This window comes from Cervus canadensis, chromosome 13 (genome assembly GCF_019320065.1).
Source record: "Cervus canadensis isolate Bull #8, Minnesota chromosome 13, ASM1932006v1, whole genome shotgun sequence".
Classification (NCBI taxonomy): Eukaryota; Metazoa; Chordata; class Mammalia; order Artiodactyla; family Cervidae; genus Cervus; species Cervus canadensis.
Window position 1 is genome coordinate 33,954,314 of NC_057398.1, and position 18,999 is coordinate 33,973,312.

The 18,999-nt window shown below is 43.8% G+C and overlaps 1 protein-coding gene across 8 annotated transcripts in view; it reads left to right on the plus strand.

Moving 5' to 3' along the window:
• Positions 1 to 18,999, plus strand: part of LOC122451780 (calmodulin-binding transcription activator 1) — a 664,205-nt gene that overhangs the window by 630,628 nt on the left and 14,578 nt on the right. For 2 of the 8 annotated variants that reach the window (XM_043484680.1, XM_043484687.1), the window contains 11 exons: positions 848 to 999; positions 4,380 to 4,576; positions 4,952 to 5,030; positions 5,282 to 5,597; positions 6,022 to 6,548; positions 9,382 to 9,569; positions 10,053 to 10,299; positions 11,383 to 11,454; positions 12,965 to 12,985; positions 14,573 to 14,766; positions 16,218 to 16,292. In XM_043484680.1, the coding sequence (XP_043340615.1) occupies positions 848 to 999; positions 4,380 to 4,576; positions 4,952 to 5,030; positions 5,282 to 5,597; positions 6,022 to 6,548; positions 9,382 to 9,569; positions 10,053 to 10,299; positions 11,383 to 11,454; positions 12,965 to 12,985; positions 14,573 to 14,766; positions 16,218 to 16,292 (2,068 nt within the window). The remainder of the gene's footprint in view (positions 1 to 847; positions 1,000 to 4,379; positions 4,577 to 4,951; positions 5,031 to 5,281; positions 5,598 to 6,021; positions 6,549 to 9,381; positions 9,570 to 10,052; positions 10,300 to 11,382; positions 11,455 to 12,964; positions 12,986 to 14,572; positions 14,767 to 16,217; positions 16,293 to 18,999) is intronic. The other 6 variants (XM_043484684.1, XM_043484683.1, XM_043484682.1 and 3 more) reach the window with 3 other exon arrangements.

The following is an 18,999-nucleotide window of genomic DNA, read 5'->3' on the forward strand; positions in this document are numbered from 1 at the left end:
GCTTCTGCTCCTTGAACATTCTGCCTCAGGGCTTTGCGTAACTCTTACCTAATCCCAGCTGTCATATGTGTGTGTGTTTGCAGCTAGAGCCTGGATCAGAAAATAAATTTTTTTTTTCAGTGTTTGGGTAAAACAGATATGACTTTAACATATATATGTAATACATGTAACTATATGTGTGTGGGTTTGTGTATATTCTTCTTTCTCACAGTGATCGCTTGCTTTCTTATTTTTAAATGAAGAACTTGAGCTTTTTTTTTAAATTTTATTTATTTATTTGGCTGTTTGGGTCCTCGCTGCGGCACGAGGGATCTTCATTGCACCATGCAGGATATTTCAGTGCAATGCAAGGGCCCTCTAGTTGTGGCATACAGGCCCGGTTGATCCACAGTAGGTGGGACCTTAGTTCCCGATCAGGGATTGAACCAGCATCCCCTGCATTGCCAGGCAAATCCTTAACCACTGGACCACAATGGAAGTCCCAACGATTGCTTTCTTCTACCGATTTAAATTGTGTTCATTTCATTTGTTTGCTCTAGGGGCCTGTCCACCAGATCTCTCTTCAGGGTTTCCACTGGGGAATTTGACAAAGAAATGGGGTCCCAGAGTCTGAAACCAGAACCTTGACAGAAAGGGGTTTTCTGTTCCTTTCGTTGGTTGAGAACTTGGACCGTGTTAGCGGTACGGTCTTGTGTGAGGTGTCAGGGTCACTACCAGCCTGGACAAACCCCGGTGATCGGGTTGAGTCAGTGACCGTCTCAGATGTCCATCCTACAGGCTGGACTGGGCCACGGATTAATGCCCCTTCTTTCGGAACACAGCCTCACCCTTCCTTGTTCTGCCCTAGATAACCAGTTCAGGATGTCCATCCTGGAGCGGCTGGAGCAGATGGAGAGGAGGATGGCAGAGATGACCGGGTCGCAGCAGCACAAGCAGGGGAGCGGCGGAGGCAGCAGCGGCGGGGGCACGGGGAGCAGCAACGGAGGCGGCCAGGCCCAGGTGAGTCCTGGAGGACCGCCGCCTTCCCGACGTTCCGCGCTGCACTGGGGAGCGAGGCAGGCGGCCACAAGCCGCTTCTCTTCTGCTGGCGTGCTTCCTGGATGAGGCGAAAGGCAGGGCCGGGTGCTTGTAGTCCTTGTGCTTCTGGGTAGTTAAGTCTGTTCAACAGGGAAGAAGCCTTGGACTGCGGGCCTTCTCAGTTGTTCACCTTCCTAAGCTTTAAATCACCTACTGATCTCAGAAGTCACTGCAGTTACCTGCCAGCAGGAGGGAGGGCATCCAGCGACAGGACAGAGGCCAAACGATGACTCAGATCTGCTGGGCTCAGAGTCCAGTTAGAACCTATTTTGTATCTTGTGTTCTATCTCTATCTTAAGTATAAATAGAAACCGTAATTGAATTCAGTAATTCATAAGACTTTTATAAACTCCGGGAGTTCAATCGGAACAGGGCGCAGAGAAACTGTGTTTGTGCTTTTTCAGTAGAGAACAATAGAACAACGTTATACATTCTGTCACTGTCACAGATGCTTTTTTCATCAATTCCATGAGGGATGAATTAGTGTTGTCAGGTACAGGGAAATCACCAAATACTAGAGTCCTGGTAGTCTTCAGAGTTTTATATCAATTTCTTGTAGGAGCTTCATTTTGGGAGAGTCTGCTAGGTAGACATTTTTTTTTCCCAGGAGACTCTAGAATAAAGGTAGAGGGACCGATGGGGTTTATCACCTTCCCCAATGAGTCATTACCTAATTCTCCTTCTTTCCCTTCAAGATGATGATTTTCCCTGAACGCTCACATTTTTAAGTGAACATTTTGAGTTTTATGAGACTTGTAATGTCAAAGTGTTAGTAATATTTTTAGTAATAGATGAAAACAAAGCATAAGGTACCACCACCCTCCCAAAAATATCAACCTTTTTTGGAAAATTTTCTTATTTCTCACCTGTCTTCAGAAATCAATGGATAAGGAAAGACTTGGCACAAAGTAAAATATTAAGGCTTCTTGTCCACCTGATACAACTGTTTTATAAAAAGAAGTAAACATTGTTTACTATGTATCTCATGGCTAAAATAAGAGAGTCCCACAAAGCCCTTTTTCTTTCACTGGCAAAGGCTACAGAAAGGGACTGGAGTGTAATGTCCATTGTATAGATCAGTTGTTTGGCCCCTGGCCTGTTATTTGATCCCATATTAACTGCTACTGAATACTCTTTCATCAGTTTAAGTTGGCGTCAAGGAATATCTCTCCACTTTATGTGATAGAGATGTAGCTGGTCTTGTTAATGCAAAAAAAAAAAAAAAATTCCTTTTGTTCCTTACCTGGTGACTTCCACGTGCCCCGAATGCGTCTGCCTGGTATATACAGAGCAGCCCTGCCTCGGTCTTTTGAGTCAAGGCCATTCTGCAGCAGGTCAGGGTTGCCTGACTACATTCCTCTAACATGTCATGACATTTCTAGTGAGGGTGACATTATAGCTGTTTTCTGGGTATTTAAAAAATTTTTTACAGGCGTCTGTTTTCCACATTAAAAAAAAACAAACGGTGAGGAACAACAGTATTTCATGGGGTTCGTTACTGGACAAAATAACTTAAAATAATGACCAGAGACAGGACCTCCCTGGTGGTCCAGTGGTTAAGACTTCACCTTCCACTGCAGGGGGTGCAGGTTTGATCCCTGGTCAAGAAACTAAGATCCCACATGCCTCTCGGCCAAAAAACCAAAACAGTAAAACAGAAGCAACATTGAAACAAATTCAATAAAGACTTAAATAGTCCACATCAAAAAAAAATCTTTAAAAAACACCAGAAATTAGAATTGGATCAGAGTGCCATTTGTTTGGGAGAGAAGTTGTGAAACATAAAATTGTCACAGAGGGGATATATATATATGTATATATAAAAACATACAGATGATTCACTTTGCAGTACAGCAGAAGCTAATGCCACATTGTAAAACAATAAAATATACCCCAATAAAATATACACCCCAATAAAAAATTTTTAAAAAGAAAATATTATAGACAAATACAGATGGTATTTGAGGCTAGTAAAATGTCATTTGTTTAGATGCTGGGGATTCTGAATAAAATTTCATTAAAAAAAAAAAAACCTATCACAGAGACTCAGATAAACTGTTGAGGTTACTAACTTTGATTTTATTTTTCTTCTTGTACAACTTCCCTACAACAAAGAGAAGAAAGCCAGGTGGCTAAAATGAGTGAATTTCTCTTTCCCATGTGCCTCTGTTGTTGTTAGTACTGTAATAACACTTGAATTTGGAAGTCTCTAATGCCTTCCCCAGTCTCTTTTTTGCTTTCTATAAAGGACTGGATTATTCCTGGATTTTTTTAATTTATTTTTTCAATTGAGCTATAGTTGACATATAACATCATATTAGTTTCAGGTGTGCAACAAAATGATTAAGCATTTGTGTACATTGCCAGATGATCACCATGATAAGCCTAGTTAACTTCTGTCATCACACTTATAATTTTTTTCCTTGTGATGAGAACCTTTAAGATATGCTGTGTTAGCAACTTTCAAATATGTAGTTCAGTGTTATGTACTTTAGCTGCCATACTGTACATGACATCCCCAGGACTTATTCATTTGATAACTGAAAGTTTGCATCTTTTGACTCCTTCACTATTTTTCCCACCTCCTACCCTGCACCTCTGCATGTAACTATTAGTCTGTTCTCAGGATCCATGAAGTCAAGAAGGCTTTCTGTGTATGTGTGTTTGGTTTTTGTTTAAGATTCCACATATAAGTGACATACATTATATACCTGTCTTTCTCTCTGACTTATTTCACTGAATGCCTGTAAGGTCCATCCATGCAGTTGCAAATATATCATTGGATATTTTAAAGTTCTTCTTTAGGGAGAAAAATCCCCAAGTGACAGTTCTTCTCCAGAAGGAGCTGGGGAGTCAGTGGTCCAGGCAGCACCCCCTTAACCCCACTTCCCTAGAAGCATTAAGAAAGTTACCTGCTTCGCTTTCCTCTGCCGGTTTCCTGTCTACAGTGTTTAATTACATCACCCGAGAGGCTAGGCCACATTTTTGTTTGTTGTTTCATAGTATATGCTTTCCCTGACTGGATCAGCACGGAGTTCACAATCACACTGTCAGCTGCAGTAACAGACTCTGATGCCCGTAGAGTTGTGGAAGATTCCTGTGTGCCTGGCTGTGGGTGTACCGCTAAGCTGGGCTCAGCATGTTCTGTTTCCCTTTCATGATGTCTCCTTATCTTCAGTTCTATGCTTCCTGTTTTCAGTTGCTAATCACAAAGAGTTTCTCCCCCCTCTGGCATCTGAAGGCTGACATGGTGGTGGGCCTTTGGGCCTCCAGTCATCGGAACACATGCTGTCTCATTGCAGTGCGCGTCCGGCCCCGGGACGCTGGGCAGCTGCTTCGAGAGCCGCGTGGTTGTCGTGTGTGAGAAGATGATGAGCCGAGCCTGCTGGGCAAAGTCCAAGCATCTGATCCACTCAAAGACTTTCCGTGGGATGACCCTCCTCCACCTGGCCGCTGCCCAGGGTTACGCTACCCTCATCCAGACCCTCATCAAGTGGCGGTAAGGCCGGTGTCCTCCTCACCCATCAGGAGGCACTTCTCTTAGTGTGTCCACTAGTGGACGGAAATCTGGCCATTCAGGGAGGATGGGATCCTCACAGCAAAGGAGTCTCTCTGAGGACAGTTCCACAAAGTTCTGTGAACTTCTGCCCAAGAAGTACTGAGCGAGATGCTAAAGTAAACTTTGGACTTTTCATTTCCTCCTGGCTCCTGGCAGAACAGAGCATCCAAACCACCTAGGAAACCCGGGACTTTGTTTCTTCCCATCAGGAATGTTGGCTGCCCGCTTTGGTTTCATCTCTGTGGGTTTTATAATGTTGTGGTATTTTTTAACTTTGATTCTCTGTGCAGTAACCTGTGATGCTCTCTGTTCCAGCACAAAGCATGCAGACAGCATTGACTTGGAACTGGAGGTCGACCCCTTGAATGTGGACCACTTCTCCTGTACTCCTCTGGTAAGAAATGGGTTCATTTGTTCCCCAAACTGTTCTTCTGGGCTGGCATAGGGATATGCCTGGCTCCCTTTGTGTTCACCCTTGTTAATACATGACATATATCGGAGCCACTTTGTAACGGAAATGTTTTATGGCACCGTTGAGATTGCTGCCAAGGACCAATTTGTCAATTGGCAGCAGTGGCAGAAGTCAAATAGGATTTTTTTTTTTAACTCATATTGAGGAAGTGCATTCTCTCTCTGTTTTTTTAGATGTGGGCGTGTGCTCTCGGGCACTTGGAAGCAGCTGTCGTGCTGTACAAGTGGGACCGTCGGGCCATCTCTATTCCAGACTCTCTAGGAAGGCTGCCTTTGGGAATTGCCAGGTCGCGGGGTCACGTGAAGTTAGCAGAGTGTCTGGAGCACCTGCAGAGGGATGAGCAGGCTCAGCTGGGACAGAACCCCAGAGTTCACTGTCCTTCAGGCGACGAGCCCAGCACGGAGAGCTGGGTGAGCCAGTGGCACAGCGAAGCCATCAACTCCCCAGAAATACCCAAAGGGGTCACTGTCATCGCAAGTACCAACCCAGGTGAGAGTCCTAAATGGTGACATCTCAGCACTTGGCGGATTCCCCTTTTGTTGTCATGCCCCTACCCTCGGAAAAGGCTGTAGGATGTTCACGTACATTTAAGGGTTTGGGGTTTTCTTTTCAGTGTTTCTAGTTTTCCTTTTAGCTGTTAGAATGCCCAGTGCTTCCCCCAACCCTGTTCGCCCATCCCACCCCTAAAACTGTGGGGAAAAAAAAAACTATGTTAATGTGAGAAAGAACTACAAATTTTGGAGGAGGATTATTTGAATACAGTATATACTGCTGGGGAATAAGTAAACGTTAGGTATGCGTCTTGAGTTCTGGCTTTGCACTCTGTGTCTCTCAGGCATAGAGAACGTGTTAATTCTTTAGCATTCCTCACTGTACCATCTGTCCTGACTGTCCTTTCTACTGTACTTTTCAGAGCTGAGAAGACCTCGGTCTGAACCCTCTAATTACTACAGCAGTGAGAGCCACAAAGATTATCCAGCTCCCAAAAAGCATAAATTGAACCCCGAGTACTTCCAGGCAAGGCAGGAGAAGCTGCTGTCCACTGCACTGAGTCTGGAACAGCCAAATATCAGGAAGCAAAGCCCTAGTTCTAAGCAGCCTGTCCCCGAGACAATCAGCCCCAGTGAAGGATTGAGGGACTACAGCCGGGAGATCTCCCCTCCCACTCCAGAGACTGCAGGATTCCTCCACGCCTCTGCATCCCAGCCGGTAGTAAAATGGAACCCCAAAGATCTTTACATTGGTGTGTCTACAGTACAGGTGACTGGAAATCCGAAGGGGACCAGTGTAGGCAAGGATGCAACACCTTCACAGGTGCGTCCACGGGAACCCATGAGTGTCTTGATGATGGCTAACAGAGAGGTGGTGAACGCTGAGCTGGGGTCTTACCGTGATGGCACAGAGGGTGAGGAGTGCCCACAGGCCGTGGATGACATACAGGTGAGCGTGGAGAAGGTAAGCTTGCAGGGGCTGGCCCGTCCACCCGCACTTCCTTGATCTTTACTGCCAGTTTCCTAGAGGTCTTGTTATTTTCTCACCAGTGACTGATTCAAAGTCTGGGCTTATGTATAAGACTAGTGGACTGTCTTCTTCATTTGGGCCACTCATGAATCAAACATTCTGAACTGGGCCTGAAAACCAGGGACTGAAATATGCTTATTAGAAATGTCAAGTTAGTAGATAGTGTTAAAACAGGCTCAGGGTTTCTAAGTCACTTAAAGGGGGGGGTAGAAATTTTGGCTCACTTGGGAAAAATTCAGAAATTGGTAATAAGGAAAAAAAGCAACAACAAAAATAATACTCTGAAACGTAATATTATAGGAATATGTTCAAACATGAGTCATTCCCACTCTGGAAACTGTTAATTCTATTAAAAGATTCTCAGACTGGATAAAAAGAAAAGGAAGCAAAGTATATTATATACTATTTGTAAAAGACAGAATTAAAATGAAGCAGAAAGGATGAAAATGAAGTGACAGGTGAAGATGTAACAGGCAGAAGAGTATAAAAAGAAAAAAGACAAAAAGTATAATTAAGGCAAATATTACATATATACAATTTATCAAAAAGATATGACCATAATGAACCATTGTGCACCTAACAACGTAGTTTCTAAATATTAAAGCAAATAAATACAAAGAAATGTGGTACCAGAACCACAATCATAGTATGACACTAACGCAACTATCTCAAAAGTTGTCAGCTGAGGTACATGTGAAGAGAAAATGAAAAAAATTGACAATACAATTAGAAAGTTTGATTTAGTATATATACTTAATATATGATTGTATAATTATGTAGATGTTTGAATACACATGGTAAATATACATATCATTGTTCTGAGGTATCCAAGCGCATTTGTGAAAACTGCTCATATATTAGAACCCAAGGGGAATTTTAATAAAATTCCAATGTCATTTGAATAAAAAGCCCTAAAGTCATTTAAATTTCATTGCCTTTTGTAGGTGTCACACTAAGAAATCATCTACTTGGTATCTCAGAGTATTGCACTTACAATGTTAAGGTGTTCTTATACTAACCCAGTTTTATGAAATAGAGAATTTGGGAGAGGAGTGATTACAGATAGTTATAACCTTTAGTCTCCAGAAATTCCACTTTTTAATATTTTCATGGGAAAAGAATCAAGGTAGGACTTACTTCCTCCTGTTTGAGTCACCAATCAAGACGGTCAATGTAGGAGGAGAAGAAAAGCTGTGATATTTTTTCCCTAAATGTTTTCATTTGTATTCCTGTTACAATTCTTTGTTGACAATATCGAAAATTACCCAAGATAAGTATTTTTTAACAGTTTTATTGGGGTATAACTTACACACCATAAATTCATTTATTTTAAGTGTTCAACATAATGAATGTTTGTGAGTTTGCACAAAATTCACAGTCATCTCAAAAGTCCCGTTTAGAACACTTCCTTCTCCCCACAGAAGTTCCCTGTGCCCCTTTGTGGTCAACCTCTGCCCCCATTCCAGCCCTATGGATCTGATTTCCCTCCCCTAGAATTTTGCTTCTTGAAATGTTATATAAATAGAATCATAAACCGTTACATTCTGTGTCTGGCTTCTTTCAGTCAGCATAATATTTGTGACGTTCACGCATATTGTAAGATAAGCATTTAATCATCTTTGTATAGATCATTTCTGAACATTTTCAGTTCACTTAAAAACTGCTGTATTTCAACTTCCAATTTCAAGAGATGTGCAAGAAAACTTAAAACCAAGCTCGTATCTCTGATTCTAATCGAATAGATCTACTTTAGACTCATTGTGAGGATTCCTAAATGTATCTGTTAGGAATTTATTTTGGGATGCTTGTGTCAGCAGCCTGACTCCAGTGGCTTAATAAGAATGTGATTTCTTTTTCTTGTACAAGTCCAGAGGTTTGGTGACTCAGTAATGCCATCAGGGACCTGGATTTTTTTTTTTTTCCTGTTCTTTTTGGCTTTTCTCTTCACTCCTGTTGCTTTATGATCATAATGTGACTTCTTGAGCTCGGCTGAGGTCAGAGCAGGAGAAGAGGGGCGGAGCTAGGTGCATCGGGCACCTTTCACCGGGAAAAGCACAAGCTCTGCCTACATATCTCCCAGCAGACTTGTGTATAGTCTCCCTGTCCAGAGGCTGGTCACAGATCCCCGCCTTGGTGCAGGAAGGTGGGAAACAGAAGAGGATCAGGACGGGTGGCTTATCTTAGTCACCAGCTGTCCCCTGGGCTTTGGCTCTTTGCTGCTCTCTACAAAACTAGGGTTCCCTGGGCAGGACAAAGTGAGGGGGGTGAGCGTAGTGGTCAGGTGGGAACACACTCCAGTATTCTTGCCTGGGAAATCCCATGGACAGAGAAGCCTGGAGGGCTGCAGTCCATGGGAGTCACAAAGAGTCAGACACGATTCAGCAGCTAAACAACAAGTGGTCAGGTAACCAGCCATATCACTATAATTACATGACCACGTCCTCTAGAACTGCCCAGGCCTTAGTATCCTTAATCAGTTGATCCTAGCTGAGTGTAGAAAGTAGGCATAAGCCAGATATTCTCAAAGACTTAAGGTTTTGGACTGAGCTGATTTTTGGAGATCCTCAGATCTGGGATTTCAGCACATGTGAGTGAATCATGTAAAACCTTTAGGTAATTTCAGAGGGCACTGGACTGACATGTAAGCTCACCCTCCTTCACTTCTCTTTCCCAGGTAGGGGGTGGGAGGTAGGCCTGGCTGGCTTCTAGGGCCCCATCCTAACCTGAGTGCTCTGTGACCTCCGGGTTCCAGGTGAACATGATGACCTTGGCAGAACACATCATTGAAGCCACACCTGAGCGGATCAAGCAGGAGAACTTTGTGCCCATGGAGTCCCCGGCGTTGGAAAGGACAGACGCGGCCACCATTAGCAGTACCATGAGCTGGCTGGCCGGTTACCTGGCTGACGTAGACCATCTGCCAAATGCTGCCCAGATCAGGTCAGTAAAGTCCATGGGCCTCTCCCCAGGGCAAGTTCCTGGATTTACCTGGAGGCGCAGGAGACCCATTGGATCTGAGGAGATCTGGGTAGTGGATGCCCTTATCAAGGAAGGAAGGAAGCATTGGATGGATTCCATTGCCTCTTTCAAGGACCTCTCTCTTCCTCACCTCTGCTGTGATTTTTCTTGCCACGGCAGAGTGTAACGTGTCATAGCATGTTCTCCCCAGTTCAACCGAAGCTTCACGTTGGATAGTGGACTTACTGGGTTTAGTACTTAGCCCAGTACTGAACTCATAACAGGTGCTCAGCATGAAGTTACTAATTGAAGGACACCCGGAGTCTCCTTAGCATCTCTCTGGACTGAGTAGAGGTGTATCCTTCATGATCCACAGTGGGTACCATCTTGTCTCTTTGACCAGTGTGTGATGAATCCTGCAGACCAATCACCAGCCTCTCTCCCTCATGTCTTCTTTTGTTTCAGAAGTGCATATAATGAGCCTCTCACCCCTTCTTCTAATACCAGCCTGAGCCCTGTAGGCTCACCAGTCAGTGAAATAACTTTTGAGAAGCCCAGCCTTCCCTCTGCAGCAGACTGGTCTGAGTTCCTGAGTGCATCCACCAGTGAGAAGGTGGAGAATGAATTTGCTCAGCTGACCCTGTCTGATCACGAACAGAGAGAGCTCTACGAGGCGGCCAGGCTTGTCCAGACAGCTTTCCGGAAATACAAGGTAAAAGACAACAAGAGTCCTAGGAACTTCCCTGGTGATCCAGTGGTTAAGACTCTATCCTAATCACTGCAGAGGGGCGAGGGTTCAAATCCCTGGTCAGGGAACTAAGATCTCACATGCTTTGCAGCCAAAAATAAAGAACTTCTTAAAAAAAAACAAAAAACAAAAAAACAGACAACAGAGTCCTCTTGTGATCAGGGAAAAGTCAGACTCATTCAAACTAAAATATATGCCATTTCTTTTTATTTCTGAGTTTATAATTTGAAATAAAGATTCTACAATTAGGTCACATGAGATTATTAAGAATTGTCAGAAACTTTAGTGGAATAAAACTAACCAGTAATGCGATGGTTATTACCATCTGAACTTACTGTCAGAGTAATAATAGATATCCATTATTTAGTTAATACAAAGTTGACATCGCTGCCACAAGGAATGTATGACCTGGAGTGAGGGTTTCTGGCTGGAGGCCTGGAGACTGATTGTTGGCTGCCCATGAACTCCTAAAATTTTATGGTGAAGTGTCTGTATGTGTGTTTTTGGTGGGCAAGGTCCAGAGCCTTCCACAGTTTCTCAGAGGAGTCTTTGACCTCCCTGGACATGAGTCTGAGCAAAATCTGAGAGATAGTGAAGGACAGGGAAGCCTAGCATGCTGTAGTCCATCATGCTGCAAAGTCAAACATGTCTTAGCAACTAAGCAACAACAAGAGGGAGGTGTTATAAGCCATCAGTCTTTGACCCAGAAGTAGAGGACTTAGTGTTGTCTTAGGAAGGACAGAGCAGAGCAACAACTTATAAAGACAAATAGCACAATACCTAGTTCTTTAAATCCTTCGACTGTTGTTTAATCCTCCTAACATCCAAATATGATAGTTCTGTTTAGAAGCCAGAATAGTCAGAAGGTATTCTGTAAATTCATTTTTCTTAATTTATCCTGACATTAGCTTGTCATATTTTGGTAAACCTCAGGTCTCAGTTCTGAGACAGTCAATGAAATGAGTGGTCATTCCATTGAGGTCATGGGAAAGCTGCATTTCTTATACTGTATCATTTTTTCTTTTCTTGCCTTGCTTTCCCCTGAAGGGCCGACCCTTACGGGAGCAGCAGGAAGTGGCGGCAGCTGTCATTCAGCGTTGTTACAGAAAATATAAACAGGTGAGCCAGCTTGTGAATGTGTCCTACCCACACAGCATCCTAACAGGCATGGGGAGTCCTGTGTGATGTTTGGCCGAGAGCACGGCATCCGATGCCTGACCCAAAGACTGGCTTCGAGTCATCTTGGTTAAAGACTGGAGGAAAATGTTCCAAAAGAGGGAAAAAAAGGAAAAACAAACAAAAAAACTGTCTGCAGCTACTGCCACAAAATAATTTTTGTTTGGACTGTTGACCTCTTAGTGGTATCACTTCCTGCAATGTTGGTCTGATATTGGGTCTGAAGTGAGACTCTGTGTGAGTCATTTTGCCTATAAGCTCATTAGTAATTAAAGAGCTTGAGGAGGTTTGGTATGGTGATGGGAGAAGGTAAATGCTGGTTGTTATCATTGACCTTGAATCATACACATCACATAACCTTCAGCCACTTTTCCTTTTTGGCTTCTTCTTACCCAGTGTAAAATGAAGAATTGTAAAAAAATCTTTGAAAATGGAAAGAAGCCCAGAATATCTTACACTGAGCATTCCTTAGTTAAGCGTTGTAAGAGGAGCACCTGAATTACTCTTTCGTTCAGTATTACTGCTTGTGAAATGACCTGCAGGGTCACAGAGCTCCCATCAGACAGGAAGGGAATTGTTCAGAGAACGCCTAATATACCTTAGATCTTTCAGACTCATCATTTCATTTTCTCCTTACAAAAATATCTGAAGTAAACAATTTTATTTCCATTTGGCAGGTGAAGAAGCTGAGACTCAGAGAGATTAAGTAAACATTAGACCTTTCTAACCACCTAGATAGTGATATTAAAAAGTGCCGAATTGCGTTTTGACTGGTTCATACAGTAAAGTTCAGTCCTATTAGTAGAGCCATTTTTTAGGTTGTGCTTTTGGTAGATCTTACACTTTTGTTTAAGGAATAATAAATGCTGAGGTAGATACCAGCCACACAGAATATCAGGATTCTGTTCTATTATTTCCAGGATTTGTTTGATGCCTCATGTGGATTGCCACTTTCTCAGGTTTCTCTAGGATTAAGCCTTAATTGTGAAGGGAAAGGGGGGAGTGTCTTCAGCTTATAGCCAGTTGAGTTCATGATCCCAGAAAATGAAGGTTTATTGTGTAAACGCTGACACCACAGTCCCTGTTGGGAACCATCCTGGCTTTTGTTTGGCGAGAGGACTTCTTTTTAGCAAGAGCGATACTCAGAATCAGAGTTTCAAGTCTTTGATTACAGCAGGAGTTGATTCCAAAATGTGAGTTTGTTAGTTGTGTTTTTTTTTAATCTCCACCCAAAGAAGTGTTGGCTACAACCAGAAAGATGGAAGGCATTTTAAAAAAAATACTGGCAAATATAAGACAAGTATTTTGGAAGATGAAAGGTATGAATATAGTCAGATTGCCTTTTTTTCTTTCTTTCTTTGGTTGGGCATTTCATTGGTTCTGATTCTGGTTTTTCATTTCCTTCTATTCAGCAATCTAACATTAATCTTGTATTTTCTGTTTCTCCCCCAAGCTGACATGGATAGCCTTGAAGGTAATGACACATCCTAGTCCTCTCACAAACCATTCCACCAGAGTCACAAACCTCACACCCATCACCAACCACAAGAAGGGGCCATTAGGATGGCACGGTCATTCAGTAGGCATATCCCCCCCCTCACCCAGCCACCTCACCACAGCACATCTATCCTCTGGGGACCACGTGGTTATGCTGTTGGAGTGGGTTTCAGCAAGCAGTCTTTGGACATTTTCTTGGCCAGTGTCCCATCTAAGCAATCCATCCAAGATAATTACTGTGAACCCAGTGAGCCACCGAGGAAATTTACCTGCTTCCCATTGTGCTGCGCTGTGTCTGCAAGGTTCTGACCATGCAGAGCATGCAGGCCAAGGTCATGGAGACACTGTGGGATGCAGCGCCCTTGTCTTGAAAGACTTTGGGCCAGATGAAAATGTCAAGTGGATCAGATAAGACTCAAGAGGGTTCTTGCAGCAGGGCCCTATGCCTGGAACCTTTTGAGAAGTCAGTTTTTGCCCCTCACTCTACCTCCTACACGCAGAGAGAGACTTAGCTTAGGCACAGGGGTGTTCTGAGGAGCACTTGTCCCTCTCATGGTAAGTTGGCTTCTTGTGAGCAGAGCCCTCGCTTGTGACTTCTGGTCCCTGGAGCCAGAGTCTAAGTGGTTAGCAATCTGGACAGAGCCTCTGCTAACATCTGCAGAACTCTGCGTTTTTCGTGCCTGGCAGGGAAGAGGACTCATTCTCCCTGAGCATGCCTTCGTGCCTCACTTTCCATCTCTGTGGCAGGCTGGCCGGAGGGCGCAGGGACTGGCTCCTAAGTGGTCCCCGGCTCTGGGGCCACCTTCCAGGTTTCATGCTTTACCCCTGTGTTGGTCTGACGAGCATTAATCTTTTGCAGGTTAAAGTGGCTTAAAGGTGTCAGCGTTTCATGATAAGCCTTGTATTTGGGACCTTGTAACTCAGAAATATGTCGTGTGGAACTGCTAGTTAGAAGTCAGATGCTGCCTGCTAAGTGGATTTGTGTTTGGCAGGAATTGGGAAGCATCCAAAAAGGATTAATTAAAAATGTTTCCAAATCGGATAGGAAATATTCATCTTCAACATGTAAAGTTTTACTTCCTGGAACTTCCCTGGTGGTCCAGAGATTAAGACTCCACACTGCTAATGCAGGGGGCACGGGTTCAATCACTGGTTGGGAACTAAGATCCCACCTGCCAAGCAGCTTTGGCCAAAGCAAAAAACAAACAAACAAAATCATTAAATTTTAATTCCTAAATATGTTTTTTCAACTCAGATGTCTCAATTTACTGCTGTTAAAACTTTTTTGCAAGAAGGGTAAGCAGTTTTGATATTTGAGGTGGGGGAAAACACATTTAAAGCAGTGCATTGTCTGAAGGCGACTCTTAAAGTAACATTTTGCCTTTTGGAAAGGTAGGTGGAAAGAAGCCTCATTTGCCTGTTTTATGATGAAAACCAGAACAGAACACGAAAAGAAAGAGAAAAGTAGTTTTCCTTCTTGCCGTCCTCACCCGGGCGGCTCGGAGGACAGCCCACCTGTGTGGCTCCCCTTGTTACTGCTCTGCTTCTCCTTGTGCCCCTACAGTATGCACTTTACAAAAAGATGACCCAGGCTGCCATCCTGATCCAGAGCAAATTCCGGAGTTACTATGAACAAAAAAAATTCCAGCAGAGCCGGCGTGCCGCTGTGCTGATCCAGAAGTTCTACCGGAGTTATAAGAAGTGTGGCAAGAGACGGCAGGCGCGCCGGACAGCAGTCATCGTACAGCAGAAGCTCAGGTGGGTGGAGATCGGGTGGCAGCCAGGAGAAGCCCGACTCGGGCAAAAGAGCAGCCCCTTGCAGATGTGCGGGTCTGTCTGCACAGGGAGCAAAGCATCCTTCAGTGATTTCCTCCCAGAGCAGTCTAGAGGCTGTGTTACCGTAGTTACACCTGTGCCCTTTGCCCAGTTTGGTCCATTTAGCTCCTTCTGTCTCTCTCCACTCCCCGCCCAATCATTCTGATGTCCCATCAGGTTTTAATTTGTATCAGAACCTGCAAGGACCACAGTTCCTACTCAGAAAGGTGGCACCCTAATATAGTCAACTGGGGCCGCCCAGGTGGCGCAGTAGTAAAGAACCTGCCTGCCAGTGCAGGAGACAAAAGAGATGTGGGTTCGATCCCTGGGTCAGAAAGATCTCCTGGGGGAGGAAATGACAACCCTCTCTAGTATTCCTGCCTGGAGAATCCCATGGACAGAGGAGCCTGGCGGGCTGCAGTCCAGGGGTCGCATAGAGTTGGACAGGACTTAGCACACAGTGCGCGGGTGACACGAGACCCAAGACCTTGGAAAAGTAAGTAGAGCTGAGCTATTCCATTTTGTAGAGAGTCATAAAGAGTTTTAGCACTAGAAAATACAGTGACCAAAGTTTAGAAAACAGTAGCCCAGGGACTTCCTGGTGGTCCAGTAGTTAAAAACTTCACCTTCCAATGCAGGGGGTATGGGTTCGATTCCCTGGTGAGAGAGCTAAGATCCCACATGCCTTGCAGCCAAAAAAAAAAAAAAAAAAAAACCCATAAAGTAGAAGCAGTAGGGGTAACCAGTTCAATTTGTTGTTGTTCAGTCGCTAAGTTGTGTCCTACTCTTTGCGACTCCATGGCCTGCAGCCCACCCGGCTCCTCTGTCTTTCACTGTCTCTCAGAGTTTGCTCAGGTTCATGCCCATTGAGTTGGTGATGCTATCCTCTGCTGCCCCCTTCTCCTTTTGCCTTCAATCTTTCCTAGCGCCAGTGTCTTTTCCAATGAGTCAGCTCTTAGGTTCTTTATTGAACAAATTCAATAAAGAATTTAAAAATGGTCCACATAAAAAAAAAAAAAAGTCTTAAAATAATAGCCCAAAGAGAGAATGAATGTCTTAACTGAGAACAGCCCAAACACAGGCAAATGAGTGTCTGTCTAATTCCATTTTCAACAAATCGAGCTTATAAAGACTTGAGGAGTAGTAACAGGATATCTTATTTTCAGTCCTTCCGTTGTCTCCCTTTGAGTGGTGAAAGCATTTGTACTCCCCTCATTCCATCTCTCCCAGTGATGCTCAGACTCAAATCAGTGAGACAGGCTTGTGCTGTTGGATTTGCTACATGAACTGTTGGGTTAAAAGTTCTCTCGCACCACTGACTTGCTTTTAGCTTTCACACACGGAACTTCACAGCACCGTTCTCGTGACAGTAATTCATATTCTGGCTTTTTCAGGAGCAGTTTGCTAACCAAAAAGCAGGACCAGGCTGCTCGAAAAATAATGAGGTTTCTACGCCGTTGTCGCCACAGGTACATTTACCCTCATTTTGACATTTTCGTCATCTAGAAGAATGAAATCACCCACATTGCCTTAACCACTCATAAACTCCTAGGTGAAGCTAACCAACCCCTCGCCCCACAAATAATCAGGCTAAAATGACACCAGGATAACAGAACTCTTTATCTAGGGACAGAGTCGTGAGAACCCTGCTCTCTGTTCCAGACGATGCTGTGTGTGTATTGAGTCACAGGGATCGTGCCAGTGTTTTTCTGTTTTGGTTCGAGGAGAACTTAGCTGACTAGCTTTTCATTCCAGATTTTTCTTCAGCAGTGTGCTCTTCACTCTAAACCCTTACTGTGCTAATGTGTGTCCAAACAGAAAAGACAAAAGTTTCTCTTCTGAAGGAAAGGATGGGAAATCACTAGTACCAAGTTTTCTGATGTAGTTTCCACTGGATAACTTGTGCCCTCTGCTGGTGGTGTCAGGCCTAACACCCTCCATCAACCGATCAATTCCCAGTATTCTGTGACGGGAAACAGGAGAGGTGGTTGGAAGGAAACTGGGCAAGAAAGGACAGGCACCTTGAGAGCTAAACCTTTCGCTCTGTTTTCCCGAGCTTGAGATGCCTTGGTGAAGACTGGGTCCTTGACTCAGATTTCAGGGGCCGGTGAACCGCGTGTTTGTTTTCTTTACATGGGTTAATGTTCTGTCCTCACTTCTGTGACACTGGCCGTCTGAGCTGTGTTCAGACGACTCTCCACATGGTTTTGTTGTTTTTCCATCCATCAGGAGCCATGCAGTTCACAGACCCAAACTTGAAAGCAAGCTCTTTAATGTCTGATTTCTTCCCATTTAATTGTACCCAGAGCCCAAGCTTTCTGGGTGTAGTGTGACTCCTCAGAGGTTTCACTTTAGTGTTTTTCCTCCTCAAATTGTCTGCTTGCTAACTTTGGCAATATTTTAACTCTGAAACTTACTAGGGGTTAATGGGCTACTTGTGTGCACGTTTACTTATATTAACAAAATAATTTGTTTATATGAACACGGAAGGGAAAGTGGACAGAGCTACACATGCACAGTAATAATTAAAAGGAACATTCTTTAGGATATATACAGTGCTCTCTAGCCAGGATTGCTGCCAGGGCAGCTGAGGCACTTTTACCATATTCCTCTGCAGTCCTTTTGCTCTCCACCTGCGGTGATGGGGGTTCTCCCCATGATTAGCTAAGTGATGAGACATCCCATATCAATGCTCTGAAATAGCAAGTCTTGTTAGAAAATGCATATAAAAATATGGGGCAGGACCAGGACATAATGAAAGGAATTCTCCAGGCCTTACCAAAATCAGTCTCTTCCTTATGATTTAGTCACACCTGCCTTAGAGGACTTGCAGCCAAATCAAGGAGTTGCTCTTCCTTTGGTGACAATACCAGGGCCTTCCCTGTGCCTTTTCCATGCGTGTTCACAGTCTTCTCCCTTCTCCCTCTTCCTCCCACAAAACAAAAAGCCCAGGAGGATTCTCCCCAGCACCACTGAGTCTGTGGTTAACACTCTCCCAGCAGATTTGATCTTCAAGAAAAACCCCCTCAACATTGCTCTTCCTTAAGCCACATCAGACAAATATGTTCTCAAGTTGAATTCTCCTTGGTTCTTCTGTATCCTCGAACTTTGAAAATATCCATACGTAATGCCTCTTGGGCTTCCAGTTGGTTCAGGGGTAAACAGTCCTCCTGCCAATGCAGTAGATGCGGGTTCGCTTTCTGGGTCGGGAAGATCCCCTGGAGGAGGACATGGCTACCCACTCCAGTATTCGTGCCTGGAGAATCCCTTGGACGGAGGAGCCTCGTGGGCTACACGGGGTCGCAAAGACTAGGACACGACTGAGCTACTGAACAACTAATGCCTCCTTGGTGAATGTGAGCAAAGCTGCTCAATACAGTCCTATTTTCTTCTTCTTTTTTTTGGCCTCAACCTACTGTGTTTTCATTGGGTGAACTGAGAGGGTAAGAACTTATAAATGCCCAAAAGTCTGCTTCATATAGGAGCCTGGGTGAAGGAATGGTTTCACTCATGTTTTTAAGAGTTCTCCTTTTTCAGACTGGTAGAGAAGCATTTCATGAGGATTTTGTCTTTCTTCAGCCTTTATTTTTTTTTTACCAGGAATAACCTCATGAAGCTAAGAAGAAGATTTGTTATGAAGAAAGTATCAGATTCTGGGTCTGAATTTCTGTTCAGTATTTGGGATTAAACAATGACCTCTCTTGGCTCTTTTTTTTTTTTTTTTTCACTTGCCCCTTGATATTCCAGATGTTAGAAAAAATGTACAGGCAAATTGGAGTAACCTTTGTCTACTAGGCATGGTCAGTATTCACTTTCCATGCCTATATAGTCAATGAAGGAACTTGAAGAAATCCTAAAAATCTATCCTGGAAGTTTGAACTCACTTCCCCTAGAATAAGTGTCACTTTGTTGCTGTTCCATCCAGGATATTGAATATTATCTTAAGAGAGACTATCATCTGTATTGTCCCTTAGAAGCATTAAAACAGGAAATCTCCTATGATGCCCTCTCAGAAAAGGTAGGTAGGAAGTGGCATTGGGAGTCAGCAAGTGTCCCATTTCTTAAGGATTTTACCAAGTCATGTGACCTCAACATTTTTAGACCGAAAAATAAATTGGTGACTTTCCTACATGCTCATTTCACATCTCCCACCACCACTCTCCTTTTCTTTCTTTC